Consider the following 20,010-nt stretch of genomic DNA (forward strand, 5'->3'; position numbering starts at 1 on the left):
TAAATCTCACTTTTCATGGGCTAACTAGAGCTACATCAACATTATTTAGAATAAACCTTTGAAGTGGCCTTTACTAAAATATGATTCTTCTGTCCATCTAAAAAACCTACCCACAGGTTTCTATTTAGTGTTGATTACATTATCTCCAGTCACAGTGCTTTAAATAACGTAATGCACAATACATGAGACATTGATATGGATTCAAATGTAGCCAGGAAAAAAGTTACGCTGTACACGTCATGGCAGGCTGTACACGACATGGTAGGCTGTACACAACGTTCGAGATAAGATAAAGTGACAGCACTAAATCTTTTGGAACACACCTAGCTAAGATAAATTGTTTTAATACGGTGCACTATGATGGGTTCTCTGTTACAATAACACACTTGACGTTAACCTCAAGTTCATCCTCGGCTCACACATTAAAACACTTAATTAACAAGAGAATTTGAAGAGTGTCAAACTACCAATAGCTTTATGTAAACACTGTGCACAAAGTAACACTCGCACGTGGATGTCGTAAAATTACTAGTAATCAGCTAGTAAATGCTAACAGCGAACAATGACATCATGAAATTCTGTGCATGACGTATAATGGATGTGGAAACGTCATCAATTGCGATTTGCTCACATGCAAGGAAAGTGCTGAGTTAGCATGATTGGATTGCATCCAGATTTTGCGTGAGTGTGCGTATATATGTGGGTACGAGTGTATGCATGTGTATGAGTTTGAATGTATTCCTTAGACAAGCAATTGTTAGGATATCACGTTACTTTGTGCGCATGCAGTTTTCGTATAGGGGTATGGTTAATCTTAGCTGGGTGTGTCAAAACTGCATGTTTAATGTATGTGAAAATCCACTCTCTGTATTCGGTCTCCCAATTTTAATAAATCAGGCTCACAAATTAATAATGAATATAGCATTATGGGTGTGGCATTAATAAGCGCAAGCCTGAATTTAGTAAAGCGGGAGGCCGACTTACTAAAGCGTTGAGCCTGATTTAGGGATACAGTGAAGTGGATTTTGATGTATTTAATTAAACAGGCAGTTTTGACACATGGTGTTTTGACACAAACGGCACCCCATAGTTATTGAGTCGTGAACGTGTGCCCTGCATTAGCTGTGTCCATCAGAGAGCGCACAAAGTTGCTAAAATCGAGGCATGTATATAATTTTCGCTCGTGTTTTGGCGCGCCCCCTCACCCAAACATGTATGGGGGATCTTAAAACCGGCGTTCAAAGAGCCCTGTGCCCCTCGCCTTTTAAGGTTTCAGTACCCCTGAGACGTTATTGTGAGGGTGTACGCTACAACCTCATCATGTCCTGATATAGATGTCGTACTGCAGTTCCAAGAGTACGCCAAAAACATTAAGAATCTCATACACATTCTGGCCATTATGGAGGGGTTTCACTGGGTGTGGCTGGATTGGGTTACCAATGGAAAAAAAGAGTGCGAAATGTTACAGAAATCTGTATAATTATTATACGTGAATCAGGTGAGGTAGCAGAGATTGAAATTGTAACGAGAATCATTCAGTAGGTAAAGGTTAACTGAGTTAGGGGTTTTGAATACCGACATATTTTCACAGGTAGATTTGTTTGCGTTTTCACTGTTTAGCTGGTATTAAATTCTGCTAAATCCTGCTCAAGTTGTGAAACTTTATAGCGTTCTATGTACTCGCAAGTGGTTTTAATGAGAGGATTCATTGCATTTTCCAATTATCTGCGAGTACAAATGTTTGCGATTTTACTCTCATTCGCAGAAATAGCAGAAATTAATACTCGTGAAAATATGTAAGATAATCCGACATTGTGTATATAGTATGGCTTCTTAGCTGTATAAGTCATTCCTGGGAGTGTATGATTAGTCGCTTCTGCACATCACTAATTGACCACTAATTGATCTTGACCGTGGCTCATGCCTATAGCAACTACACTTCCTCAGGTTTACTATACATGCAGCTAATAAACATGATTTTTTTAATGTATACATCCTCAAGCATGCATGTTGTATAAGCGGGTAATTTTCGTTGGTGCAAATGTTAGTATGAAACATTTGTGTCCCTCATACGGATTACCATAGATACACGAGTATCTATGCTCATACGTGCAATTAGATAGAATGCAATTAGCCTCTGATTGAACTCGGCAATAACGTTGTATGTGGGAGACTAATTGCTGAGCTGCACCATACCTGACGTACCTCCTCTGCATGGTGGAGTACAACCTAGTGTAATATAAATACAACGTAATACAACCTAGTGTAATATAAACACAACGTAATATGCAGTAATTTTCATTTGGAGTCACCAGAATATACAACAAAATTGGTCGTGTGGAGCTTTGCAAACTTTTTTCAACGTACTATTATAGACTGTATAACATGTCACTGTGTTTGCAACTATATGCATACCTCAATCCTCATAAATTAAAAAAGTGTAAGCATCAGAGGAGGTACGACAGGCGCGGTGCAGCTCAAGCAATTAGCCTTTGCTTGAGCAATAATTATCCGCCCAGGCCCCGCCCACGTCATATGTTTTTGCTGCACCGCGCCTGTCGAACCTCCTCTGCATGTACATGTCTCGACCCACAGGACGTATTGGGACAAGTTGTGCAGTGAAGCATTGAACAGACAAACTTACAGAAAAATTGTGGCAATGGTATAGGAAAATCAGGTCCAACACTGGGGCACCGTGAATCTGTGTTTGGAGATACGTTAAAAAGTGCAAAACAATAGTGCGAATTGTACAAAATCGTGTCACTTACTGCAGCCGATTTCATCGTTTCCATTGGGACAGTCTGGTTCCCCGTCACAGACATACGGAAAAGGAAGAAAACAGTTGTTCTCATCGCCACAACTGAAGCCAAGTCCAATAGGTCCTGCATGAAAATGATCGAGATACTAGATCTATCATTAATACGTAGAATACATTCAAATTCATATAAGTCCCGCTTTTGAGAAATTCCAACAAGTGCTTTCTGATTTTTCACTGTGCGTGCATTTCTTATACCTTGACAGATAAACGATGACTCATCTTTGCCATTGGGACAATCCAGCTGTCCATTACAAATTAACATATTGCTTATGCAAGTGTTGTTATCATTATTGCAAGAGAGAAAACCAGCGGTACAATCTGATAGTGTAAAGAAACATCAGTCGTTTTATCTACATGGGCAATGATCACTTACTTTCACACATTACATTGCTCTCGTCCGTACCGTTACTGCAGTCTGGTATTCCATCACAGAATTGCTCAAATACCAGACACTCCGAAGCTTCTTCATTGCAGGGTGCACTACCCAAAGGGCAAATGGGAAGATCTAATAATTAAAACCATGTCAATACAGGGAACAACCAAGTATCTCGACTATAGAGTATACGTGCAATAGTATAATTATAAGGTAACACCACAATTCTTGCAACAGCCAATTGCTTACTGTTGACAATTTGCCCACAGATGTCCACACTCTCATCCTCCCCGTTTTCACAGTCTATCTCTCCATTACATACCAGACTGCTCGAGATACACTGAGTGCTACCGTCAAGGAACTTGCAAACTCGCAAATCTTCTATGTTGGGGCAGCCTGCATTGAGCAGTATATGAATACGTATATAGTTCACACTGTCATCAATAGATACTGATTACTCTTATGGATACACTGATATATATACCACACAGCCAAAAACAAAGACACGTGACATTTTAAACATGCTGGTAACAAATTTGAAAGTAAATCGGTGGAAAAATCCAACTGTACAAACAGTATCCGGTTCCCCATGCATGCACAAGCCTTTCAAAAGCAATAATTATAATGGTAATTTTGAATGTGAATGTATGATAGGTAAAACATCTTTTAGCTTGACAGCATGCAATGATATTTATTTACCGCAAAGGTCCACAGATTCATCATATCCGGTTTGGCAGTCAGATTCCCCGTTGCATGCGGCGGTATTGCTGAAACACTGATTCTCACCCTGAGAATCGATTACTGAGCACTGCAAAAACCCTTCACCACATTCTGTAGGCAAATTAAATGTGTGCTCTTTCCTTCCTGAGAATCTTAATTTCAATCACATTATACAAAAGACTGATAACTTGGCACACAGCAATACAGGTTTTATAACGGCATGAAAATGTGCCTAATATTGTATGTTACATGCATGCAGTAGCACATTTACTATCAGTCTCCATGGATATAGTTTATACATTCGAGACACTTACCACTACAGAACTCCTCTGATTCATCTCTCCCATTGGAGCAGTCTACATTGCCATCACAGAAATTATCAATCAGTACACAAGTAGCGCCTGAGGCTGGTTCTCCATCCTCACAGTAGACAGTGCCCCCAGGACAGACTGAAATTTAAAAAAGATGACCGTGTGGTTGGTTTATTTGTTATTGAGTGGAGTGACTCACAGTTTGATTGTGGTATGGACACTTGACCAGTTGAGCCTCCTCCAAAACATTGTAGAACTGTCAACAGGGGTTATTATTAAGTGAGCAACATGTAATCATAATTATAGTTTTGCATATGCTATGTTATAATTATAATATAGTTGGTGAGTTGGTGAAAAAAGCATTCACCAACAATTGAATACTGTCTGTGATTACAGTGTTGTACTGGGTGACCGAGCAATCATTCCATCAATCTCCTGCTGATCCCAAGTTGTTTCAGACAATTCATTGCTTGGAACAGAAACACATTGATTAGACTTTAAACTCACACCAGCTTGTCGAAATCATCAGCATGTACAAGTTTCCGGCATATAATTTATATATAATATAAATTATAGTAACTATAGAGTACGCACTATTTGTTCTGCAATTCTCTTCGTCTCTTCCATTAGAGCAGTCTTCCACACCATTGCATATGAAACCAAAAGGGATGAAGCAGTCAGAACCATCAGCACAGCTGTAGCCCAGTGGCAAACCACTCCCTAAGAACAAGTATAACAATGATGTTTTGTCAGGATTGCGTTTACTATGCAGTTCCATACCATTCTATACACTAAGACACAACCACCTATTACCATGCAGGAGCTATAGAACGGTTCTTGTGGGATATACATTGACTGGTTATTGGAACTAGTATAATTAAGTCACATGCTGTCAAAGATTTCAAATGAATGCCATTGGTGCGTGCGACTCCTCAGGACAAAAATGAGTGCATGTGCAGTGACTTAAATTATTAAGTCACTGCTCATTGTACCTAGCAATATTACAGCGCTGTGTATATCATTATAGTGACTTAAATACACGTTGCGGTGGCAGATCTGGGATTCTTGAAAGGGGGGTTCCCCAGGGCTCTGAGCGGGTCAAGAACTGTTAAATTTACCTAAAAAAAGGTCGTCACTCTTCGAAACAGTGCATGAGCATGCGCATTAACACACCGAATTTTTGTCCTAAAAAAAATATCATCACTTTTCATAAGCAGTCTGCATGCACTACACTGGAGAGTTTTTAGCCTTCATTGTCACTGAAACTGCACAGACAAAGCTTCGCAGGACTAACAAGGACTAAAGGTAAGTGAGAAGTGCATGTGAAAGCTAGTAAGAAAGGAACAACTTGCTAACTAGTTTTGAGCCTCCCACTCACTTCTTTCTCAAAGGGGGGTTCAATTGAACCCAAAGAACCCCTCTGGATCCGCCACTGCGTTGACTAATATACTGCATATAGATAGCCCATTTGGAATTCAACCCTGTAAACATGTACGTTTGTTTAGTAACAAAAAAGAGCTCTGTCACTATTCACGCAGTATGTATATATACGCTTAACACTAACGTCTCGTGATTGAGTAACTACAATAGAGGAGAAAGGAAGTTGCATTCCAGAGTGGGATTAGAACCGAATTGTGCTTCCGTTCAAGTTTCATTGTGTGCAACATAATTATATACATGCACCCATGCTCCTGGCAGTAGATTAAACAGCCATTACAATGACAATTATGGACTTATAATAATTATTATGTACCACAGAATTCAAATGCCTCATCAGTGCCTCCAGGACAGTCCTCGATACCGTCACACAGTTGAAGGTTACTCAAACACACTGTGGTAGTGTTTGGACATAGAATCTCGTCAGTTGGGCAATCTACGGTTAGAACACAACTTTAAATGTGCATGAAAAATCACACTATAATTGTATATAGGTTACCCTTTTTGCCAATTCTATATAATTATACGCACACTTTTACGAGTCATTCAAACGAAAAAAAGTACTATACACTGATCATAGAAAACCCAAATTTAAAATGATATTTACTTAGTTGATAAAGTGTGTTTTGTGAGAGCACTGGCTAAACAGTGGTTAATGGCAGCAGAAGGACTGAGAGGTTCTTAGAGGTTAATGTGGTCTTGTGAATGACTGCGCATGTGCAGTACAGTATTAGTATATTGGCAAAAAAGTGTGTCAGAACAAAGTTTCTTTCATTCCACCTTCCTCTAATCGCTGAGGGGGGGGGATAATTTCATACCACAAGTTCGGGCTGGGGGCACAGCCAGCTCGATTAAGGGGGTTCACCTTTAGATAATTATAGGGAGTTGCACCCTCTATAAGGGACCCACTCAGGGAGTGCTCTCCTCAGCCAGGGCACCCCTTCCATTTGGGTGGTGTCTTTAACTTATTGTTCCGGGCCAAATATGTCAGTTTATGGTGCTTGTCATTGGTGCTTCCCTCGTCTGACATTAAGCATAAAATGATACCAAACAATCGTATAACTGCATGTTAATTGTGTCATGGATCTCCAATGTGACTCACTTCCACACAATTGCGGTATCTCATCTCCACCATTTTCACAGTCTTGAGCTCCATTACAGAACCAATCAAAAGACACACACTGAGTACTGTTAGCACAGTTGGCAGTGCCTTGAGGACACCCTAAACAACAGAAAAGTTATGATTTTTGATTCTGATTCCAGAATCAGTCAACAAGCCATACATGCACACTCTATTTTCTAATTTTCACGCAAAACGAGTGATTTAAGGATGCATGCACACGCAACTAAAACACACAATCTTCTCTAGCTATAATGGGCACAACTTTTAATCTTCTAATTATTATGGCATCATATCCTCAAAAACTGACTATATTATTTATACACTTTCCAAGCTTCTACCAACTTGGCGCAATAAATATGATCATCATTCTCACCACACAAGGTTGTACTCTCATCAAACCCATCATCACAGTCTACTATCCCATCACACAAGAACACACCCAGCATGCACTGTGTGATCCCATTATTGAAGCGGCAAAGCGGTAACTGTGTCTGTACAGGGCAACCTGAGAGAGAAGTGAAAATAATACATTTGTCACAATGAGCTCATAATTATATCCATAAGTATTCAATTACACTGTAAGTGTTCTGGGTAATCTTGCGAGCTTCAAGTCTGTAGTAGCAACACCTTTCCAGCATCATACTTAATCAATTTTGAATCTACCAGCTTACCACATGCCTCGGGAGACTCATCTACTCCATTAGGACAGTCCACCCTTCCATCACACGCCAGAGTATTGCTTACACAAGTGAATTCAGGATCTCCAGGACATATGAATGTCCCAGGACTACAGTCTGACAAAAAGTTATTATGATTGATTGAGATCAGGGAATTATTTATGTTTACATAGTTTATAGGATGCATGGAGGGATACATTCTTGGGATATACACAACCATTGTAGGGATTGTAATATTGCAGCACCAGCTATGTGGCAAACAACTAATCTTTGTAGTTTCTTACTTCCACAGAATTCAGCAGATTCATCCCTCCCATTGGAACAGTCCACTTGTCCATCACAGTAACGCTCAATGGCCAGGCAAGAGCTTTCAGAGGCTGGCTCTCCATTCTCGCAATAGATAGAGCCACCAGGGCAGACTGAATGAAAAAAGAATAAACGGCTAACGTATCTCAAGCTAAATAATTATTATGGGCAGCCCCAATAAGAGAGTTCACACAAATATTAAGTATTAGAGGAAGTAATTGATCAAGTGGTAAACCACAAGTGTAGTGATTAGGTGAACTCTTCACTTAGACTGTACATCTAGTTAATGTTTGTTCTAAAACTGTAGCTGTTGCTGAACTTTGACATTAGATAACTAGGTAGAACATTCTAGAGTTATATGTGTTCTGTATATAAGTTCTTGAGTTTTGTGCAAGCTAGGTTATGATTAGGTTATGAGTGTTATGCTGTTTCTGTTGTCTACTGCTGTTACAAGAACAAAGTGTGACTAGTGTCAACTGCGATATCTGCGAACATTAAGCACATTTATACTACGCACATGTGAGGCATTTATTTAGCTCCAGTGGCAAAACTGTATACAGCAATGATTAAAACTTACAGACACTCTCAGGAATTGTTCCACGAGTTTGAAGACACATGGGATCTGTGTTTAATGATTCTGTCAATACAATTTGTGAATCGTATATTTTCAACTAGATCTAAAGTGTGCTACCGTGATCTTTAATGAGGAAGCTACACACAGTAAGTTCTCAGTAGGGAGGGTAATTTGATATTTCCCCTATAGTATAATGGTAGGAATATGCCTGCATGGTGATGGTTGAATCACATCAACTAAATGCATTACCAGGAGAAACGACAGTAACGTTTGTTTGAATTGTGATGGCTATAGGGTACGTCAACACTCCTTCCACGAGCTGTATGGTGTTAACAATGGTTGTGTCACTCTCAGCTGCCGAAGTAGCTCCTGGTAATACTGAGAATAAGGGGACTGTGTGCGTGCATACGTGTGTGTGTTCACACAATAATAGCAGAAATACACTTTGACATTCATGCACACTGTATTATTGTCATCAGTATAATATTATAGCATTGTGGCAATGCAAATACACCTACCGTCATCATCAATAATGGTGACATTGACTACATCATCGACATTGAAAGCCAGCCGTCCAATAGGAGAGGAGTGTGGCCACAGAAGGATAGTCTCGTTCATCTCAACCATATCATCATTCAGAATAATTAGCTGAGTGGTGTTCCTCGATCCCTCCTGAGAAGTGCTAGGGTACAGGAATACTGGGTGTATGCTAAAGTCTTCATTCTCTGTGGATTAGAAACAAGTATGACACAACTAATGCAACTTTGTGGGCACATTAATACGTATAATTTTAGAGCGAAACTGAACTTGAAGGCACAAGAATTGAGAGCGGAAGTCTCCGACAATTCATATTAGTTCACAAGTGCACTGACTTACCTATAGCAGAGCCGTTATTGGTGAAGTATATAGTGAGAATAAAAGGAAATTGATTGAATGTTTGAAGGTCAATAAAATTGATGTTTGTGTTGAAGTTTTCAAAGACATCGAGTACAGGTACTCAAAATGGAAACACGATGAACACTGCAAAAAAAGTTGTACGTGGTAACATGCAGTTATATACCATGCAGCTAATGAATGGACATGCAGGGAAAATTGAAGCACGACAAGAGGTCTGGCTATAATTTATATGCAGTTGCAATTGGCATGTAAACATCACAAACGTATACATGTAGTTACAGTGGAAGATGTGATAAACTAGATTAAAAGGTGTTAGTAAGTGTAGTATTACACTAAAGATTGAGCTACGCTGGGTGTACGTACAAACCCACCATCATTGTCCAGAATGATGACAGTAATGCTGGTATTGAACAAGCCAGACGAAATGGTGAGCATAAAAACTTCATCAAATTCAGCAACAACATCTTCAAAGATCTCAATGGGAACACTCACTAGTGCTCTGGTATTGTTACTAGAGACGCTAGATGTAGGATCTCCGAATGAGTAGTCCACACCACCTGCATGAATGCAGCAGATGGGATTGCATATAATTATTATACATACATGCAATAGGAAAGTAACACCAAAATGTGAATAGCTAATTATAATGAACATTCCTTAGTAAGATAATCTGTCTGTACGCGGCACAACGGTGTAGGAACAGTGATTAGCCTAACATGCAGAGTTACGTAAAGTCTATATATACAATAAAACGAGTATCCTGTTGTCTTTGAAACCTGGCAAACACAATTAGTTTCTCTCGTATAATTATAAAGACCATTGGTAACTTTACATGTAAAAGCGTCCCATGCTCATGCATTTAAAGTAGTTCTGGGCATAATAATACGTATTGGTTCACTCACTTGTGGTATTAATGTTTTGTACATCAGCGACAAAAGCTCGATCCGCAACATCACCAACCAGCTGAAACGTGACAGTCACATTGCCAGCATCCTCACGAAACATGACCACATCTGCAGCAGCACCTCCATTGATGCTACCTAGGGCTGCGCATTGTAAAATCATGCACTTAATTATGTATATAGCTGCCATCACAATACCGATGCAATTTACATAATTAGAATATACCTTCACAAGCTGGTGTTGTTCCATTGAATTCCCCCACTGTCATATTGCCATCGCCACAAGTCCTTGTCTCATTACCAACCAGAGAGAACCCTACGTCACAGCTGAAATAAGCCTCTGTTCCAAAACTAAAGGCACCTATATTGTTATTATCTGTGCTGTAGGACACCGTTCCATTCTCGGGTGCTGAAAGAGTCTCACAGGTAATAGCTGCATGTAGAATTAATGACATTATAATTATACAGTGTATACCGTATAGCGCGAAATTTTTGAGGGCTTAATTTCCGCGGATTTCGTGGGTTAGAATTCTACATGAAAAGTAAGTCCACGAAAATTGATTTAAGGGCTTCCGGTAAGCAGTCATTCCGCGAACATTGTGCAACGAAATGGCTTTTAGAGGCCAATCCACGAATTATAAGTGCCTCGAAAATTTCGCGCTATACGGTATATGTCCTTTCGATGCATGATGGCTATACTAGAGGGTACATTGACCTTTTGTAAAGCTTAAGGGGTATGCAGAAGAGGGCCAATTAAGAAGGGAACATAATTATGTTCTCCCATATCCCTCAAAAAATTGGAACTTTGAATTACTACATTATTTATTGTTGTACGAATTACACCTGGTCTGTACATTCATCTTTATTTTATCAAGAGGGAAAACAAGGACCTTTAAGAATAAACATTTGGAACCATTTCCTATACGTACTACATACGTGTTATACATTTTATATATCCTGTATTTGTTCTTACGTTGGCAAGCTGGTACATATGTATCAAACACTCCCATGGAGCTGCTGCCATTGCCAACACACACACTGACAGGTTCACCAATGAGAGCAAACCCAAATGAGCAGATGAAGTTTGCCTCTGTTCCGAAACTGAATAGATCTAGTAAAACTTCCGGTATACTGTATTCAACAATTCCATTGTCCGGCGCTTCTAGTGCTGGGCATCTTATAGCTGCACAAACAAATTATAGAAAGAGAGTACAAAATCATTGTCATAATACAAGTATAATTTAACAATAATAACACATTTTATGACATATTTACAAGCACAGCTAGAACTCTAGAGATTATACAGATAGAGTAGTACCATGGCATGCATATATAATAATATGCACACAATTGAATCAAAAGATAACCATGCAGGCAAGGGTGGAAGAATGTATCCATGCAGACTGAAATACGGTGGTATAGAACTATATATCTGTACTGTTTCTGCAGTTTCTAATTTGACCGCCGTGATAGTTTGGCACTCTGTAGACAAATTTTGACAACAAATTTCGAACTGAAAGCACTGGTTATTGCTAGGAAAATTACTAGAATTATAGCTGAATCTATAGAGCAAGAGATTGCGATCTGTATAATCTAGAGTTTTTCAACACTACGTATAATCATATCTTCCCTCTATATATTTAACCTCCAATTATCTGTACCTATAGAATCCCGACAATTGCAAAAGCAGAATACAAGTATACTAAACTGGGCGGAGCCATGCCAGGCTCCACTCTGTATAATCTGTGACAGTATCCACCGGTATACTGTATGTCTTCTTATATCAATCAAAAGCATATTTCACATACTCCTATACGTACTACTACGTATATGTAGTCTACACCTACCATTGCACTGAGGTGCAGCACCATTCCACTGTCCTACAGTGTTGACTACATCGCCGAGACACACCCTCAGAACATCACCTCCTTCCAGTCCTAGGCCAAGGTTGCAAGTGTACTTAGCCTCAGTGCCAAGCGGGAAAGGGGGTGGTTGGTTAATGGAATATGTGATCGTTCCGTTTTCAGGCTCAGTGAGTTCGAGACACACCACCGTTTCAGCTGAAAGCAAAAGTATAACTTACATGTACATCGAAAGCATTCTTTAATAAAAGCCAGTGAGACAACTATATGCCAATGCGGCAACTTGCACAACATTAATGTGACCATGCACACTCCAACATATAATAAGGTAGTTTTCAGTGTTGACGCAAAATTAATAAAATGTGTACTACAGATACATAACACTCACCCTCGTTGTCAATAATAGTGATAGTTGTGACATCAGTGTCTCCCCCAGATGAAAACTCTCCTCGAGTTGAGAGTATAGAAGCAACCACAATAATTACCTCATCAATCTCAATGGGTACATCTTGAAGTATAGAGACATTTACAAAGAACTTGGTGCCTGGTCCAGAACCAGCCTCAAAGGTCAATGTGGTTCCAAAGCTCAGGTAGTCTTCCCCAACTGTATGTGAGAATGATAAAACATTCACATACAGGATTATTACTATATATATATATGTTACATAGAAATACTCCTTCAGAATTTAGTATGCTTACTGGTAGCAAGTCTGTTGTCAGGAAAGAATATTCCAAACAAAGTTGCCATCTGTGTTCCATCTTGAACGAGTACATCAATTGGAAACGTGAGCGTTGATTGGACGAGCTCAACACACAGCTGCACAATTGTATTACTTTCTTCGGTGAAGTTGGTCTCAGCCACCAACTGAAAAATAGGCACTACAAAAAATATGATTAAATTTAAAATTTGTTTTATGATATACCAACACTGTTACAGTAGTTCACAAACTCTATAATTTTAGTAACAATAATTATAGTAACACTAAACTAAGTCTAGAAATAATTGACTACATTTAGTTACAGCAGAATGGATTGCAAGCATGATCGAAGAGATTAGCAATTAAAGTGGTGCAGCTATATTTATGCATGTTTTAGTTTATGCCATACATGATTGTAATCATGATCAGGAGTCAAGTCGATATAATTATACTCTTTGTAATTTTAGCCTTACTGTGAACCAAGGTACAATACACACACTTCTGTTCATTACCATCGACATCCATAATAGTTCCCTCTACTAAGTCTTCTCCCACAGGGAATGCCAAACGAGCCAGAGGCATTGTGGTCAGCTGCAATATCAGAGTCTCATTCTCCTCCTCCACCAGTAGGTCCCGCAGAATGGTTACTTGAGCAGAAGAGGAGACGCCAGGACCAGAACCAGTATCAAACGTTAGGACGAGCGGAGCGGTAAAATCTCCATCTAATAAAAGTGATAGCCAATGATAGAACATTACTAAAGCAATTTGTATGAATTATCTGAACTATCGTGACGACTTATATAATTATATACATAATCATTGTACTTCAAAGTACACACTCGCATTTAAAACAGGCAAGGATCCTATAGCTATACGTTCGTGTATTTCAAGTTTTTTTGGTGTCCCTGATATTTTCAAATATAATTATTTATGATTGATTGCTGCCATGTAAAGCGTTAGAATTATTAGTTGAATGAAAACTTAACCCATTCAATGATACACACAAATCCATTTACATATATATAATACGTAAGAATCTCTTACCACTCCTTTTGGCTGTTCCAATGTCATTAAGAACAATCTCCACTGGAAAGGGTAGAGTTCCCACAAGCAGTGACACAACAATGGATTCAGCGAGCGTACTAGCAGTCTCAGTGACTGTGAATGAGCCTGGCGAATTAGTGATCTGGAACATTACTGCATAAACAAAACCACAGAAGTTATGCATTGCAGGATACCCATGCAGCCTACGAAATACACACCCTATCATTTCTCACCATCCTCGTCCAAGATGATGACAGTGGCCATAATAAAGGTGGTGTTAACATTGGTATCAGGTGAGTCAGCTGTCACCACGAACATCTCGTCAAACTCTATCAGATTGTCATTGAATATATCTATCTGGATACACATCAGAGATCCTGGCCCGCCTTGAGCAGTGGCATTGAAAAACGTCGAGGTGGTATTTACAAAACTATAGTCCTCAGGTTCTGAGAAGAAATGTCAAAAAACTGTTTACGATATACGCATAACTAATTATAGATTTTAGCCATATTCAAGCACAACATGCATGATGCGAAAGAAGTTCATGTTATAGTATACCTGTAGCATTTCCGTTTACTGTGACCAGACTCACAACCACATCTCTGGGTAAAAACCCCTCAGTGGCTATTTCCAGACAAACTGTTACATTCCCCACATCCTCTCTCACCAAGTACTCATCTTGGGTGAATCGAAAGTCAATGGCTGGAAAGGAGAGTCTAAATAAAACTCACTTATAGCTGTTAGCTATAATTATATATAGTTAACGTTGATTTTAATACGTGGTATAAAAAAAAGAAAGCTTACCCTGAGAGATATTTCGAAGGTGTTACTATAGAGAGGGGGGTTTGTTATACCACGTAAAAAACAATGATGAAATTACAAATTAATGCAGCCACAGCAGATACCAGGAAGCATAATTATGATCATGAACTATAAAACACACTCAACTATATATCACCTTTTGTCAGTGATATCTATAATGTATACGTACTCAGGTAAAGACCCTTACCGATGCTTTCAATAATCTCTTGAATTCTTCCTGGCTGTTCCCTGCACGATATACAGAAGCAAACACAGTATAGTCATCACATACATACATACACTACATATACTTGCCTCTCTGTGCAGTTGAATATTACGTCTATAATAGTGATCAGGACGGGGTTGATTGTCATCTGATTCAATACAGCAAGCCCAACATCATTGTTAGTGTAGTCTGTATATACAACACAAAAAGTATACAGTTTGTGGCACAGTAGATGCAATACTTAATACAGATATAATATTGAAGGAAAATTAGCAGGATACGGATACTCACTGCATTGCACAGGCTGTATGTTCTCAGTTAAACGTCTTATTCGACGAGATCTTTCAGGAGTATGTCTTGCAAACCGAGGATTGGCTGTGGTAACATTATCTCCAGTATCATCGTCCTCTATTCCGAGGCCGTCCAAGTCAATGGGGGGTGGTTCCAACTCATCGAGGGTTAAGGCCTCACCATTACCCTCAAGTGCCAGCCTCGAATGTGCAGCCAGGAGGATACCAGTGACATCCGCCACGCGAGCAGCAGGGATTACAGCCTGTCAGCATGCACATGGAAGGAACCGTTACAAATGTATTTTGGAAAGGGACTTGTCAATACTGCATACTGTAGTGCTAGTACGTAATGCTAGTACGTAATGGTAGGGTAATGAAGTACTTTGAGACCTCTCATCAAACCCAAATGGTTTCAAACAAAAATGAATTGTGATGACTAACCTCCGGTGGTGTGTTCCCCAACTCAGGGAGGGTCGTAAATGATGTGAAGAAGACAAACACTCCAGCTCTAGTTAATGGACCTGCATCGATTGAAGGGATAGTACTCTAAAGACTAGGGTATATATATGCCGACTTCATAGTACCCTCAAGTCATAGTAGATTTTATAATGCTTCACTCATGTGTGAGAACACCGAATGAAAATCAATGTCATACCGACATTACCTCAAATTATGAAGTTGATATAATTATGCATTTCATAAAAGCAAACAAGTGTCTTAATTGAAGTCTTACACCTTGCATACATGGCTTCTATTTGCCAATATTAGTAACCATGCAGACAATTCACAAATCAGGTGGTATTATCGTACTATACCATACTTATACTACCACTAACCAGGTCCTGAGAAGATTGTGACAGAATCGTTAGTCAGTGGAGCTTCACGAATGAATTCCAGCTGGGTACCGTTGGTATCTATTACTACCAGCTTGTTGATGGGTGATGGCAACCTTTTTTGGGGAATTTGAGAATTTGAGCATTTCATTTAAGTAACTTACGTACGTACGTAACTGTTAAAATAGCAATACTGATCAATAGCTACATTCTATGAACACTTCTTAATTCAGAAATACATAATTTTATTGACCCTTTATATATACGTTAGATTTTGCACCTGCGTATGACTGCCATGTTCGTCATGTCAAGAATAGTGACCACTCTGTTGACGTACGTGATGCCACCATTAAAAGGAACATTAACCTCATCCACACTGCAGGCCAGGGTTGTGGCATCCTCCAAACTGAGAGTGCTTCTCTTCATTCGCTTAACATACTCCACTTGACGCGTAACTCTGGCACTCTGGGCATATATATATAATTATAATACACGATTCACAGTGATGTACTATTGATATATCTCTGGAGCAGCCAACTTACAAACAATTGTCGTGAATTAGAGCCTTGTCCTCCACTGTTATCATCTATATGGTAGTAGTATAAGCAAGATTTAAAGAATGTGTTAATCTAATTTCTAGCCTGAGTTTGACTTATGAATTCACTAGCAGACTGCTTGTACATGCATGTACAATGGTCATGCATGGATTCCTTTTTACTCCTAATGTTATAGGCTCCTGAGCTGCTATACCATTACACACACAGAAAACTTATTTAGTGTGCATGCCTGGACGTCCCCTTACAAGAAATTTACGAACAGTGTCCTATGATGTAAGTATAACGTAATTGTATATATGGTAACACTGGTTGAAACATAATTACACCAAGGGCGTATAAAAGAAGAGAGGGCATGCAACTCCACTATCAGTATACGTAGCTAGCAGAGCTCAAAATTTCTATTTTTGGCACTTCATGCAAATGCACACATTCCTCCGCCCACGTTTGAACTCTGCTCATATGGGAGTTGCATGCCCTCTCTTCTTTTATACGCCCTTGATTATACTACTTAAAACTGTAATTTTGGGGACTCATTATAATTATAATCTGGCTGTTTCTTGTAGATGAATAGCCTCCTTCACAGGCCCAATGTGGTTGTCCAGGGGTATGTCCGATGGGGTCAGGGGGGTCAACTTTTAAGGTGTATGCTGGTTTAAGGTAACTATAGGATTCACTTACTGCCAGTCATTGCTAGTAAGCCAGTGCTCACACACACTACAGTGGCCGAGAACCCAGGAAACCTTCCCCTGTCACTGGTCCTCAGGATTACCTCAATAGTACCTGCAGTTAAAGTGCATTCTTATAATGAGCAAAGAATCTAAGTATATACGTGATGTGCATGTATGTGCATGGATTGCCACACAATGTACATCTCAGAATGAAGGGCAAGAGTCGCCGAGGGGTATGTAACCACAATATATGTAGTGGACAAATATGGGGTCCATATAATTATTATGGGTTTGGTATCTGAATTATGCCATGTCACAGCAGCACTGTAAAAAAGGACCTCCCCTAGCAACAATCGAATGCACGGTGCTACTGCAAAAAGAGCAGGACTTCGCAGCTGTCATGCAAAGAGTTGCTCAGGATAGAGGTGAATGTTGTGGTGTGACACATGGTGGACTGGTGGTAAATGTGGGTATGTATGGAAGACTTATCAAATAAAAAAACTTGCATTATACACCTATGTTATTTTATATGTCTTACAACTGTTGATCAATAGAGTAGTGATGTAAGTGTGGTGTGTTTACACTCTAGATCTGACAATTGTTATATATGCATAACACGCTCGAGATACTAAAGCAGTGCCTCATCTAGGCTAAAGTGTATAACTATCATAATAATGTATAGGTCGTACTGCTTTAAATGCATGGCATGCAAATTGGGTCAAGCTTACTGGGGACAACTTTTTTAGTAGGAGATTTTTAAACCTGCCTTTTAAGCGAGAATGCAGTGTATAATTATTATCATTACAGCTTGAGATTCATGAGGTGGATGTATACACCTACCAGAATCAAGCGAAGATGCTAGTTCACTGGGAATGTTGGTGCCACAGGTTTCAATAAAGCCAAACCCTCCTCCACCTCTGCTCACTTGGAGGGAATCGATGCACCTACAAAATAAAACATGTATCAATCATTTCACACAAACAGTTGCATTGGTCTGTTCACCATGTAAATACCATTCATTGAGATATTTGATAGTCTAATACGTACGTGTTAGTTTTTTGTAAAATTAGATTACCATAGTTCCTGTATGGTTAACTATGCTTCCTGTTACTGTTATTGTGATTGTTTGTATGAGTTCTGTGACGTGGTGCTGTTCGTTAGTACGTGATTTCTGCTTATACTAATATAGTTGCATGTTTGTTGTTGTTTCATGATTGTTGTTCTTTGTATCTATAGCTATAGTTATATAGAGGCTCGCTCCAGGCGGCTCTCTTGTGTATGCATGGGAGCCTCTGCAGGTCCACTACCTTTGTCTTGTGCCTATATACTTAAATTATGCCAGTTATGCCGTTGCATGTTCTTGTGCATTTTATAAGTTATTGGATAACTCTATTTCAAACTCAAACGTCTGCATAATTCAGCGACATTAAATAGATACCAATTATTGCATGTACTCCTTAGTGCAATCAATAAAATTTTCCCTGCAATAATATCTACGTCCAACTAAATGGTATACGTAGTATGCATTTCATAAATCATGTACATGTATGGAACTAAAGGTGCTACATTTTTAGAAAGTGTTACATTAAGTAATCTATCGGATAAGGCAAAACTGGCATGCCATACTTTGTTTGGAGAACACTATGCACATAGAAGCACACGCAGACCAATAAAACTGACCTAACTATCAGTAGTTACAATCACATAGTTTATGCTTATGACATTCTGGCTAATAAGTATATTGACACACCTTGGCTGAGGGAAATTACGATCCTCGCATATCGGCTCCTCAATTTCCAGAGATGTGAGATTGAAGAAAGCAAAATGATTATCCGGACACTGCACTCTATACTTCATTAGAAACTGGTTGCCATAACTGCAAAAACATCAGTTCATGATCAATTAACCGTTAATAAGTATATTCGATGCACTCCTGGCGCGCATGCATGCATGTGTTCATATAAATTATCTTATATGTGATGCATACATTCTACATGCAGTCATGCTATACGTTGAAATAGATGTGTGTAAATGAACATGCACACTAACTTTGTTGGGTTGGCCAATGACCTCCCTGGTGAAAAGAGGTAGTAAACGCGTGGGTCTCCTCCTATTGTATCGAGTGGCCGCACAATGTCATCTCTGCTTCGAATCACACAAGTTCTGGAGTTTCGATTCCCACGTATTCTTGTGGTATAGATAGCATACTGACTGGAGGACATAGACAGACGTTAAAGTATAATACATGATTCCTTCAAAAAATCTAACTCAACTCGACCACTAAAGTATACGCTCTCTATCAAATGCAATTCAACATACTTTGGTTGTGGAACATCTGTGCGGGCTGTATTCACAATTGTACAATTAAGGACATCCAGTCTGTTTAAAAGGCAGCCACGTGGTCTTCCAAACCGGGGCTGTGAGGAAGAGCTGCATGACGAGGGAAATAAAATATAAATTGGACCATATTAAAGGAGTCACTGATCTGACTTCACACTGACATACAATTAATATACACCAACAGTAAACCATGCATGCATGTCATGCAGGAAGGAGACTACATTATAAAGAACGAGGCTTTAAGATTTACCATGAGTACAAATAATTATGCTAAAGATACATATATATATACCTTGAAATCAAGCATACAAAAATCAAGGAAAATGCAGCAATGACAGTCATTGTTGAGGAGCTTTATCCAGTTTTTCCACCATGCATGCAGTTGCACTGACTATATAATTAATAATAGCAGATGATAGCTAGATATATACACTAACTTCAAATACGCATGCAGGCTTTATTAAACAGGGCTATACAAGAGCAATTCATACCAATCATGTGGACATCCTGGATATTCATTAATTTGTTAGCAAACACAAAAGAGGAATTCGTA

General features: G+C 39.2%; 2 protein-coding genes and 1 long non-coding RNA gene across 4 annotated transcripts; all 3 read right to left on the minus strand.

Moving 5' to 3' along the window:
* Nucleotides 1-4,277: 4,277 nt before the first annotated feature.
* LOC135351097 (uncharacterized) lies at nt 4,278-4,808 on the minus strand. The gene is made up of 3 exons (XR_010399387.1): nt 4,590-4,808; nt 4,422-4,478; nt 4,278-4,360 (listed from the first exon to the last, which is right to left on the minus strand). It is a non-coding gene; the product is annotated as an uncharacterized LOC135351097 (long non-coding RNA).
* A 1,159-nt stretch (nt 4,809-5,967) lies between these two features.
* Nucleotides 5,968-8,966, minus strand: LOC135351408 (very low-density lipoprotein receptor-like). The gene is made up of 8 exons (XM_064550393.1): nt 8,858-8,966; nt 8,589-8,732; nt 8,343-8,402; nt 7,744-7,878; nt 7,454-7,576; nt 7,156-7,287; nt 6,762-6,881; nt 5,968-6,095 (listed from the first exon to the last, which is right to left on the minus strand). Exons 1-8 carry the CDS (start codon nt 8,964-8,966, stop codon nt 5,968-5,970), a joined length of 951 nt encoding a protein of 316 aa, XP_064406463.1.
* LOC135351079 (uncharacterized) lies at nt 8,925-19,900 on the minus strand. Of its 2 annotated transcripts, XM_064549991.1 has the most exons (26): nt 19,750-19,900; nt 19,437-19,547; nt 19,167-19,328; nt 18,868-18,993; nt 17,958-18,061; nt 17,128-17,229; nt 16,435-16,478; nt 16,173-16,357; nt 15,896-16,008; nt 15,501-15,580; nt 15,061-15,322; nt 14,859-14,958; nt 14,752-14,792; nt 14,301-14,444; nt 13,976-14,188; nt 13,743-13,895; nt 13,211-13,420; nt 12,700-12,879; nt 12,389-12,604; nt 11,986-12,198; nt 11,112-11,321; nt 10,365-10,571; nt 10,139-10,282; nt 9,608-9,793; nt 9,216-9,359; nt 8,925-9,064 (listed from the first exon to the last, which is right to left on the minus strand). In XM_064549991.1, exons 1-25 carry the CDS (start codon nt 19,797-19,799, stop codon nt 9,337-9,339), a joined length of 3,579 nt encoding a protein of 1,192 aa, XP_064406061.1. In that variant the 5' UTR covers nt 19,800-19,900; the 3' UTR covers nt 8,925-9,064; nt 9,216-9,336. The 2 variants fall into 2 exon arrangements, with proteins under 2 accessions (XP_064406061.1, XP_064406062.1); XM_064549992.1 differs by lacking the exon at nt 11,112-11,321.
* Between the last annotated feature and the right edge of the window lie 110 nt (nt 19,901-20,010).

The sequence above is a fragment of the Halichondria panicea genome, chromosome 17, assembly GCF_963675165.1.
Source record: "Halichondria panicea chromosome 17, odHalPani1.1, whole genome shotgun sequence".
Classification (NCBI taxonomy): Eukaryota; Metazoa; Porifera; class Demospongiae; order Suberitida; family Halichondriidae; genus Halichondria; species Halichondria panicea.